At 38.8% G+C, this 12047-nt stretch overlaps 1 protein-coding gene across 2 annotated transcripts; it reads right to left on the bottom strand.

Moving 5' to 3' along the window:
• Nucleotides 1-491: 491 nt before the first annotated feature.
• nr2e1 (nuclear receptor subfamily 2, group E, member 1) lies at nucleotides 492-10490 on the bottom strand. Of its 2 annotated transcripts, none has more exons than XM_086061031.1 (9): nucleotides 9924-10490; nucleotides 7265-7410; nucleotides 6742-6829; nucleotides 5844-6079; nucleotides 4214-4360; nucleotides 2661-2757; nucleotides 2426-2578; nucleotides 2244-2349; nucleotides 492-1421 (listed from the first exon to the last, which is right to left on the bottom strand). In XM_086061031.1, exons 1-9 carry the CDS (start codon nucleotides 9979-9981, stop codon nucleotides 1259-1261), a joined length of 1194 nt encoding a protein of 397 aa, XP_085917157.1. In that variant the 5' UTR covers nucleotides 9982-10490; the 3' UTR covers nucleotides 492-1258. The 2 variants fall into 2 exon arrangements, with proteins under 2 accessions (XP_085917157.1, XP_085917158.1); XM_086061032.1 differs by having other exon boundaries at nucleotides 2426-2575.
• Nucleotides 10491-12047: the final 1557 nt, after the last annotated feature.

Raw genomic sequence — 12047 nt, 5'->3', positions numbered from 1 at the left:
TGGTACAAAAAATGACAATTCATTTTTTTCTTCACCCCCTCAAAATTTTGCTCTGAACTTATTTCAGTTTGCCTCTAATGCTCCTTCATCCACGTCAGGGTTATAATAGTTTTTCTTTTTCATTGTAGTTTTTGTTTTGTTGAGACTTTTGATTTGTAAATTCTGTTTTTAGAGTGGGTTTGTTAGTTTTTAATTGTTTGCTTTGTTTTGTTTATTTATTAGTAACAGAGTAGACTATTTTCTGTACAGTTAATACCAAAGTAATTAAGCCCCTAAAGGACGTTTTTGCTATATTTTATTTTTAGTTAATTTTATACTTAAACTGTAGTTTTGAATGTTTTTTTTAACTTATTTTAATTATATATATATATATATATATATATATATATATAGTTTTTGTCATTTTTAAGCTTTTTTGTTGTTTTATTTTGGCTGTGGCAACACACCGATTTCTTTTGAAATTAAAACACTCATTTAAAAAAAAAATTGACTTGAATCCAGTGTCTTTTATTCATATGGTTTCACCTCTAAATAGTTATAACTCCCGAGTATTTACAACAAAATAAAACCACCATATTCCACAAAACAGCTCCCCAAGTGCTGATTATTTTTTTTATCCATGTTAGTGTCTAACTTTTAAGTTGACCGAAACATTTTAATGTTGTGCCTGGATACAAACATTTAAATACACACACCGTCTTTAATTGCATGTCCGTTGAGAACTTCCCACCTCCTTTCCCACAGTAGTCATTTCCTCTTCGTTGCCGGGTGCGTTTGATTTCGACACCGGATCAGGAGGCCCTTCGTCCATACTCGTGAGTCTTTTTTTTTTTTTTTTTTCTTCACTTCACCATTGGGATTGAACACAGCAATAAAATATTAAATTGGTCGTCAAGCTCATTGGTCTCATAGACACTTGCAGTAATTTTCATATGTCACATATCTTTGTCAAATCACTTGGCAGCTGCTCCCCACAGTCTTGAGTCATCTGTATTTATACATGAATAGCTTTCCTCTGTCCACTCCAGTGCTTCTTTAAAGGCAAATCTATTATGGTAGTTACACTAATCCTTTAACTAGATCTCCTGTTAACAGGCTAGTTGATGAACTTGTTTTCTTGACGTGTTTCCTTTCAAACAGATGTGTTTCTGCTAACTCTACGGCCCGCTGGCCGAGTCTCGAGGGGGCCGAGGTCGCCCCGCCCCCTCGCGTTCAAGTCTTTTCTTTTCCTCCCAAGCAGGCGAGTTGACCGCTGAGGTCATATGTCGCTGGATTTGTACATGTCGGAGAGGAGCCTGGTGATGGGCACGTTGCCGATGGTCTTCTTGAAGAACACCTCCTCGATGGTGGACGGACCGACCGACCGCAGGGACGGCAGGAGCAGCAGCAGCTTGCCGAAACGGCACGGTTGAGTCGGGTACCTGCAACGCATCACGGGTTCAAGAAATACTTCACAGTAGCTGATATATTGATGAATAAGCCACAATCCAGGTTTTTAATATCTTAATTTTACACCTCTTGTTTATTTTGGGTGTAATTCCACTGTCAGCCACTAGATGACATCACACTATTTAGTTTGACACTGTAAAATGTGAATTATAAAGGAGAAGATGGGCCGACTTCCTGTTTTCAATTTCAAGCTCAGCCTAGTTTTTGCTGAAGATGATTAAATATTAAATCCTCTGTAATCCTGCTTTTTTCGCCATCAGAAAGCAATTGATATAGGTTCATTTTATCTACTTCTTCGAGGATGAGTATTGATGTATATTGTGAGATAAATGAATTTGTTAGTTTGGAGAAAAAAAAACAGGATTTGTTTATTGTAAAGAGAGCGGGATTGGTGCTCTACAATAATGTTGCGGAGATGACTTGCTTTAGTGATGGGGCTTTTAATAATCTTTTTTTTTGTTGAAAAAATAAACAAAAAGATGATTTAAAAATTAGGGGCGTCAGGCGATTAACATTTTCAATTGTAATGAATCACATGACTTCAATAATTAACTCACGATTCATCACAAATGTTATATCTGTTCTAAATGTACTATAATTATTTTTTTCTAGGTTTTCATACTCTTGTTAACAAAAGTGGAAACAAGTTTCAAACTAATATGAATAGCTCAAATGAATTTTTGACGTCTATAGCCGTCAATGGCAGTGAATGAGTTAATAAAGTCAGACAATTGGCATTGGCGTGTGTAACGAGAGTGTGTTTCCACAAGGACGTTACTGGCCAACCGTCATACCTGGTGTGAATGTAGCTGTTGAGCGTGAGCTGCGCCTCATCCTGCAGCGCGGCAATAGCGCTGGCGTTGCGGAAATTTCTCAACTCGGCGCCGCCCTGCGTCGGAACTGTTACCACAAGACTGTTACAATGCAAATTCTACGAGTCTGAGGTTTGTCAGGAACAGCGGCCTTTGGATCTCACCGGCTTTGAAGGTGACGATACATTTCAAACAGGCGAACTCGGTGGCGTCCAACCGCATCTGTCGGAACCTGGTGACCACCTCTTGGAGCGCTTGGATCTCGGACATGATCTTGTTCATCCGCTGGGATTCCGTGTTTTCCGTGTTCATCCCTGCTGATGACGCGATGTTATGACACGGGGAAGGTGGGCGAGGCGCGCAAAGGCCTTCGACAACAAGCATGTCTCGGTTCCATACCAGAAACGGCGAGTAGGGTCGTAGAGTCCACGGGGATAGCCCATTGCGCGATGCCCAGGACGAACAGTTCCCGCCACGCGTCCTCCAACAGAATCAACTGCAAAGATGATGACGGTTTCTTTGGGTTACATTTAAAAAGACGACTTGGAACAAATGCAACGGCTTCCGCTGGGATTTTGGAGTGTTTCTGTGTGAATGTTTGCGCGTCATTGTTCGGGTTCGTCCCAATGGTCCCCAAGATAAACATCAATATGTGAAGCTGTTATGGCAGAGATAGACCGATATGGGTTTTTCAGGGCCGATACCGATGCTGGTTATTAGTAGCCAAGGGGGCCGATAACCGATATTTGGAGCCGATATTCATTTTTAGTGAAAGGGTGGGGGGAGTATGGGCGTATTATTTTTTTTTATACAAATGCCAATCTTGACTGTAATTAACAATTTTTCTGACTTTTCCGAATGTAGATTTTTTTTATTTAATCGTAGATAATAGACACCCGTTTAAATTTCCAACAAAATGTTCAGGGAGCTCTCAAGGTTACCAGTAGTGTTGTTCCGATACCGGTATCGGGAGAGGCCCCCTGCATTAAAACAGTGGTGTCGGCATCGGCAAATACTGACAAGTAACATGCCGATACCATTATTTCTGACGCTAATATAGGACTTTGAATGCAGCATCTTGTGTCTTGCTTGTGCTTAACATTCACTGACGTGCGCCGTGTTCACTGCATGCCGAGCCAAGGTATCCTATTGGCCCTGGCCTTGAATGCTGTCAACCAATGGCAGGGCCGCTTTCTCATGTTAGAAAAAAAATAACTAGGTATCGGTACGCCGATACTGCAAAACTGGGTATCAGAGCCAAAAAAAAAAAACGTATCGGAACAACACTAGTTATCAGTACATCTTAAAAAGTGAAATGGAAACTTAAACGAGTACATATCATGGCTCTCTATAGTTTTTTACATTAATTATTATTATTATTTTTTTATGGTTCTGAAGGTTCCCAGGGTCAGCAGGATCTCATATAAAGTTAACTGAAATTTTAATAAATAGTTCCCTGAGATTAAAATGGTTTTAGATTTATCTTATATCAGCTGTCAGATTTTTTTTTTTTATTAATATTTTTTTTTTATTAATTTTTTTTTTTACTACCGATACCGGTAGGACAACCCACGGTTACGCATGATCTTGGTAGAGTCTTCAAGTGGAATTGAGGCTTTAGCCAAGCTTTACAGACACACAGACAAAGGCTGATGCTGATCGATATTTCCAGATGACATATTGTCACAGTTGTTGTATGATATCTACTTGCATCACTCATGGCTCCAAGACCCTTGGAAAAGAGCTCGCGGAGATGACTTGCTTTAGTGATGGGGCTTTTGCTGGTCAGGCAGTCGACATTAGCGCATACATTCATGAAACCACATTGCCGATTCCTTTGACACATGTCAACCAAAGCGATCATGTTTGAACTCCCCCTGGGCCTCCTCTAATCCTTGCCCCGCCCCCGCTCTTGTTTGCCTTAATTCCCGTCACGCGCCGTTAAACCTTACCTGGTCAGATAAGGGGAGCGTGGAGAAGGCGGGCACACTTTTGGCCCACTTGATACTCATGAAGAGGAGGCGAGCCGCCGACTCGCACACCGACTCGGTGGCCACCTCGTACAGGTACATGGGGGTGGCGCTGACCTCGTGGGGGTACTGCGGCGGGGACAAACCAAGGATGCCGTCATCACCCAGGAAACAGTGAGGCTCATTGTACGCGGCAAAGGTCAAATTCCAAGCCACGGCACCTGCTTTTTAGCGACGAATTAGTGTTGCTTGCGGCGGATTTGCAGTGAGAAATCTAATTGGCGGATTTGTGCCTCTTAAGGGCTAAATCGGGGAAAGAATTTCAACTTCTAACCCTGATGGGGAAAAAAATAGAATCGTATAAATAATAATAATGATACAAATTTCCACTCAATGTTGAACTTGACTTTTTTCATACTGTCAATTTGCAAATAATAAAACATTTTTGTTTCACATTATGTTGTAGCGCCAGGCCCATTTGATTTAAAATATTATTATTTTTTGCCACTTTGGTTGAATTATTTGCTATGGGTAAAAAAAAATAAAATCTGAATACTTTGAGGCGTGAGTTAGACTACAGCTTGCTTGTAAATTTCTTATTGTTAATGCTATAAATAATTTGTAAATTCAGTTATATGATCATTATAACATAAGTCACTATTTGTAACAGGCAGTTCTTAAGGCTTTATAAAGTGTGAATAAACCAAATAACTCATTCACTTCATATTATTGTAGAAAGGAACCACGCAGCTAAATTTGGGTTCACTATTTGGCAAGTGGCAGGTCACTCCTGTTCATCTTATGAAATGACTTGATGCCCTTTTATTAAGACTTAATAAAGAGTTAATAACTCATTTATAAACCTTAGAATTATTTTTAACATGGTAAGAAATAGACAAACACAATATTTGGAAAGTAAGCATGTATTCACATTGTTTTTATGAAATGACTTGTGGCACTTAAGATTTAAAATGTTAATGAACTCATTAATAACCAGTTTATGATCCAAAATTGGTGCGTAAAAGGACTTGGTTCACTATTTGGCGACCAGCAAAATGGCGGTCACCCTCGCTGCTCTTATCTAGTGAGTTGTTACATACTATTAAATATATTAATAAATATTTCATATTATTGTGAAAACATCACTCAATGTGGTCATAATTTAAAAAGTAACATTAAAGTTTTGCTATTCTCATCTAAGGACTTTATAAAGTAGTAATAAACTAATAACCAGTTTATAAACCTTTCATATTACTGTCTGTAAACTGATACAAAAAAAAACCTAACCATGGGCTCACTATTTAGCAAATTATTTTTGACGCTTTCTTAAGGCTTTATAAAGTATTCACACGTCCTCACGAGCATATATTCTTTATCCTCAGTGAAAAATAACAAATGACTCCGGATTACGGAGTCAATTATAGTCGTTTAGTGAAAGTGTTCTTTGTTTATCTCAATGACATTATTATACGTACGCCCGGTATAGCCAACTTGTGCCAAATGATGATGCACAAACAGGTTTATTAATTACATTTGATTTAATTATTATGTTTGTTTTGACACTTTGAATTATTTGCTCTAAAAAAAAAAAAAAATGTTATCTGAATATTACCTTGGGGGTGGGCTGCGCCAAGCCCACAATGGCCTGCCTCTCTGGCGTACTGGTCACCGTACTCATATCCAAAGTGTGAGGCTCCAGTTGCGTGACGGTAGTGAAGAAGGGGGGGCCCGGCAGAGAGGAACCCGGGAAATGCGCGGATGACCCGTTGACCTCTTTATGACCTCGAAAGTACAGGGCCACCTGTTTTCGGATGGTGGACGTTCGGGGTCCCCTTTCGTGTTGAACGGCTGGAAATTGCACAGCAGACATCCAAATTATTCTTCAGTAAAATCATCTAGAAAATGTTATTCCATTAAAAAATATATATAGTTTCGTTACTTCAAATGTAATGAAATTTCCCATATTTTGTCTGAATTTGTATTTTCCAACTTCACCTTTTAAAATATTGAAATGTTACTGTTTGCATTTAATTTGACCTTTTGGCTTTATTGTGGACATTTTGGTCACTTGCAGAAAACGTTTTTTTTTCCGCTTATTTAATGGATTGAATCATACAATTTGTATCTGATAGAATTTATTCCAGATTTTACACTTTTTCTGTCCTAAAAAAAGTACTATATCAAAACACACCACCACCCCACCCGACACACACGTGTGTGTGTATATATATATATATATATATATATATATATATATATGTATATATATGGTCCACTAGCTAACTTAAAGAGTTTGTGCATTATTATGAATTCTTTGCGACTGCAGATTTAGCCGCCAGGGGGCAGTATGATAAGCCATGCAGAGTGCAGACACAAACGAAAAAGAACTTTCCACCCCTGTTAAGTGATTTAGTAATAGTCGTTTTTCATAGGTGACAAAACGACGAAAAAACATTTTTTGAAAACTTTTAAAAATGACACACACAAAAAAAATCAACAACAATATTTACCGTCTTTATTCATGTTGACTTCCAGGCACTTTTTCAAGCGGCACGCCCGGCATTGGTTTCTGTGAGTTTTGTCCACAGGACACCCACCCTACACACACACACACACACACACGCACGCGGAAAAAGTGTGTTATCATATAATAGCTGGAACGCTCCTCTCCTTACTATTATCTTCCCAGGAGACCAATTTCCAGGTGCTATCATCATCATTTATCGACCCCCTCAATGCAGCCTCATTGCAGGGGGGGGGGAGGGAGGCTAGGAGGGTGGGGGTGGGCTCGGAGGGGCTAAGTACTATCCCGCCCCCTGCTCCTTGAATCCTCGCTTTCATCACATTAGATTGGATTACACCTGATAAATTACAACGCACCGGCGCGTTCAGCTATTTAAACGCTGCCAGCTGGATGCGTTCAGGCACAGCTGGGAAACGGCGCTACCTGAGTGAAACTGTCTCGCCAAGGCGCATTGGGGGGGGGGGGGGGGGGGGGGCATATTTAAGCGAGTGGGTGGCTGGGTGGGCTACCTGGGAACCAGACTTGCACACGTAAGTTCTGTTTCGACGAATGCTCCTCTTGAAGAAGCCGGAGCAGCCGTCGCAGGCGTAGACGCCGTAGTGCTTGCCGGAACTGCGGTCTCCGCACACTTTGCACGGGATGTCCAAAATGCGACCTGAAGTGGCAGTTTGGAAATTAACAAGTCGTTTCGGCAATTCAAGCAACATTTCATAACTCTTTTGTTATTGTAAATATGAATGGGAAATTTAAAAAAGTCATTATACAGCACCAAATAATGATTTTAAAGCTTGTAATTCCGGATTTGTTGTAGTTTTTGAACTCCCCATTTTCTTTTGGATGAGCCATGCATCCCCTCGTTTTTTTTCATTGAGTAAGCACTTAATTACGTTAGTTACTTTTTCAAAATTGTAATCAAAAAAATAATTATGATAGTCAAATGTTATTTTCATTTGTCTTTAATTATATTAAACTCAGTCTATCGCTCTCTTCAATTCAGCAGTGCTTTTTTACTCTCTCTCTCTCTCTCTCTCTCTCTCTCTCTCTCTCTCTCTCTCTCTCTCTCTCTCTCTCTCTCTCTCTCTCTCTCTCTCTCTCTCTCTATATATATATATATATTGTATTAATGAAATTCATATGCCATTATAAACTAACTTTTTATTACATTTACGCAGTTTTTGCATTTTAAAAAAAAAAGAATCCCTCCATTAATCCCTGCATCCATCATTTTTTCAACACTTAAAGTTGTTTTAAATTCTAAATCTTTAAATCAAATCCTACATTATTACGCATTTACTTTATCAATCTACTTTTCTTGCATTATAATGTGTAAAAATCCCACTTGTCTATCATTGATAAATACCTATATATTTCATTATGATCTACTTTATTGCATTATAATTTATCACAAAAATAAACATTTGGTTCAAATTGAAATTCTTCTCTATTATTAATCTATTATCTCATTCATACATCACTTTATTTACTTTTCCCATGTTTAATCCTAATTAGTCACATTTCATACATAGGCATAATTGATTTTTTTTTTTGATTTTTCTTTTTCATTATGGCACAATTTGATTAAATCAAATCTCTCTCTCTCGCTCTCACTCTCTCACTCACTGGTCAGTGGCCCTCCGACCATGGGAATTCAGTGCACACATTTTCCAGAATAAAGGTAGGCAAGCGTCATAACCGGGCCCTGTAAAACAATGGCCAGGGGGGCCACAATGGAGACATTAAGGGGGGGGGGTTGTGTTGGGGAGTTTTAACTTAATGATTTTGTCCCATTGAAGCTCGTCTGACTGGCCGCATCTCGACAAGCTGCCAACTCCCCCTCATAATGGGACTCGACAGCTGCTTTATCCGGCGGGTCTATAGGCCCTGGGATTAGGCAGTGACACCGCCCATGACAATCATGCGCACCAACTCGTTTCAACCAAACTCAAATCAAGTAGATGGAAATGGACGCCCGTGTTTGATAGAGAAAAAAAAAGTGAAGATTTTTTTTTTGTATTCAAATCTATACAGAAAAAAAAGTGTATGTGGGAGGGGGGGGGGGGTGTCGTCAATGTAATTCCACTGACGTTTTGCCACCTGCTCGCTGATTCACCAGTGACCCATCCAAAAGGGTAGCATGGGAATAAGCAGCAGCAAAGAAAATTCTCTCCAGGGAAGGCTTATTATCATCATCAATTATAAAGCCTTCTTTTATTGTTATGATTGTTTGGTGTGTTTTTTTTAACCTGGCGATGAGTAACTTGACTTGAATGGATTAAAAGGGATTGTGAGATTGATTCGCAAACATTTTAGGAGGGAAAAATGAACGCGAATGAAATAAAAACAATCATTTTGAAGAGAAAAAAAAATCTCGCTTTTTATTTTTTTACTCACTAATCATTATTTTGTGTGCGTCAGGGATAGACTAATACAACTTTATTATGTGGCGTAAACGCAACAAGTTATACGGCAGTGTGGAAGGGACAAAATTAGACTTACTAGTGTATTCTAAATTGTATATTTACTTTATCAAATGATAGGGATAAGGAGTTGAGGGGGAAACGTTTTGACATTAAAAATGCATATTTCGATGACCTGAGTGGATATAGCCTAATTGAAATTTTCAATTAGCCAACTGTGATTTATTGGAATTAATTACAAGGCCTGATTTGAGAAATGTAATTTGGTCTGGGTTTTTTTTCATGCATTTGTTGGAATGATTTTTTTATGCAACCGTTTTGTCCAAATGGCATTTAAAAGGTTAGTTTGAAAGTGTTTAAATTAAGATAAGACGAGGAATTGAAGCATTGCAAGATAAAGCTTTGTTGCTGTTGGCTATACACCCTTAAAACTGATGGGCCAAAAAAAAAAATCGAATAAAAAAGACCGACCCATGTGGGTTAATTTTACAGTTTGGTACAAAACAACCCCCAAGGTTGGGTGAGATTGAGCCGATTTCTGACCCAAAATGGGACGTTTTTGACCCATGCAACATTTTTAAAAGAAAATCGTCGCATTCAATTAGTTTTGTTTTAAAACAGTTTGAATTGATCTTTTTAAATGCGCCATTTATTTCGCAACAAACGAATCCTAATGTAAATTGAGCCTGCTTTCAAATACATTTTGCTTTTCATGTTTACATTTTTTTTCTTGAGGAAAAGTGCCACTTACTTGACTTAACATTAAGAATATCCAAACAGCCACTTGTTGAGCCGGCAGCTTTGCTCATCGTGGATGCTCAAATGATGAAAGTTTGAGTTGTAAAAACGTCCCTTAAAAAAATTATCAATTAAAAAAAATAATACTAATAAAAAAAGTGATAATTCTTGATCTCGCTCTTGTTGCTTTCAGTTGCCCCGGCAAACTTCCTCAACGAGTCCACGCTCAGCACGCACGGCGGCGCATGGTCCCACTTCCAAGTCCGCGCAACCGGCGAACCAGACCGACTCGCAGCACCCTCGGCAGCCCGGCGAAAGTGACCTGTCGGCGGCAGCGGTCGGTGCGCAACAGGCGTCAAGTTCGGAGGCCGCCGGATGGAGGGAACCAAAAAACAAAACAAACCCAATGTGTTGTTTTTTCGGGGTGGGGGAGGCCGGTGAGTCGTGGCCGCAGGTGTGACTTTGTGCTGCGACTTGGCCCGAATAAATCAAGCCTACTAATATTTAGCACAAGTGTCAGGGGGAGGCTCGAGGGTGGAGATCTCCACTTCCTTCATCCACTTGGCTTTCCACGACAAACTCCGCCATGACGTCACTCTCTCTCTCTCTCTCTTTCTCTCCCTCCCTCTCTCATTCATTGATCCCAAGGCACTGCCCACAAGCCACTCTAATGTTTTTTTCCCCCTTTCTTTGCAATTTAGTAAAGCCACACTAGCAAGAAAAACAAACAAAACAAAACCTGCAAAGAAATTCCTCTAGAAATGGAACAGCATCTTTGTGCATACAAAGCTGAGGGAACATAAGGATACGCTTTGGCCTATATTTTATTGTTCGATGTGACATGCATGTGCTAATACATAAAGTTTTAAATCCATTTAACGGCAGAAATGCATTTTTTTTAATCATTAAAAATAAGCACAGCAAATGGCGATACGGTTTTTCAATGCAGCAGCTGCTTCCTTTTTAAAAACGATTTATTTATTAATTTTTAAATCTTTGATATGTAAAAAAAAAAAAAAAGTACAATAACATGATGGGGATGGCATTTTTTTTATTTTCATTTTCCATCCTATTTGGTTGGTGGATGTTATTTAAAAAAAATATGTAGGCTATATCATGTGCAATTCAATAAACGTTATACTACAAAAGGTGCAAAAAGGGTCCAACTAGAGCAGCCATAATCGGCCCCTTTTTGGCCCAAATTGATTTAATTATTATTATTTATTTTTGGGGGGGACACATTGTTATGACACTGCATGACTTCAATTGAATTAAAGAAATGGAAAAAACAACTTCAACTTTATACAATGTGTTCTATAAACACACATTTCCTTGTGATATGTGCTATACCTCTCCAACAAGCTTTAACTAGTGTGGACCATGCGGTAGACACATTAGAAAATGTTGGAGACAGTCCGACTTGTTAGAAATGTTATATTTAACACTCACAGGTGTTGAATTAGCGCTGCTGATATTTTAACTTCCGTCTAACAACGGTGTATTTTTTTTTATTTTTTATTTTTTTACACATTGCATGTATATTTAATAGCCTAAGCAAGATGTTTTTCATTTAAAAAAAAATGCTTTTGATGATTTATTACATAGGTGAGGGTCTTGAACATTTATAGCCCTTTTCAGACCCGCATTTTATTCTGCTGGGCAAAATTTCTTTCTTTCTCTCTCTTTCCCCCGTTTTTTTTGTGCTGATTTTGACTCTTTTCCCAGGTATGAACAACACGGATAGTCAGGACGTCAAGATAATATGGCTGTAACGTGTCGAAAACTTACCAAGCTTATATTGAATTTTTTTTACATGAACATCATGCAAATAGTTAAGATCTTATAATTAAGATCCAATCATGAACCAGAAATGTTGACATCGTCCAAATGATGTGATTGTTTGTTTTAGACACGCGAATATGTCATGTCCACTGGACCCATCTACGGGTCTGAATTGGGTTAAGCATGCAGATTTCTTCATTTTAAAAATTGAAGTAAAAAATAAAAATAAAAACGTTTTTACATTAAGTTCAATACGTCCCCATCTAAACACAATGTTGATGATGTCGCTTTTGTGGAATACGAAACAACAAAATCCACCGTCACAAGGGCTCAGGTAACAACCAATCACGGCGCA

Source organism: Leptonotus elevatus, chromosome 18, assembly GCF_054856555.1.
Source record: "Leptonotus elevatus isolate MCC_2025b chromosome 18, RoL_Lele_1.0, whole genome shotgun sequence".
In the NCBI taxonomy this organism is placed as follows: Eukaryota; Metazoa; Chordata; class Actinopteri; order Syngnathiformes; family Syngnathidae; genus Leptonotus; species Leptonotus elevatus.
The sequence above is the reverse complement of the archived record's forward strand: the minus strand, read 5'-3'. Positions and strand labels throughout refer to the sequence as shown.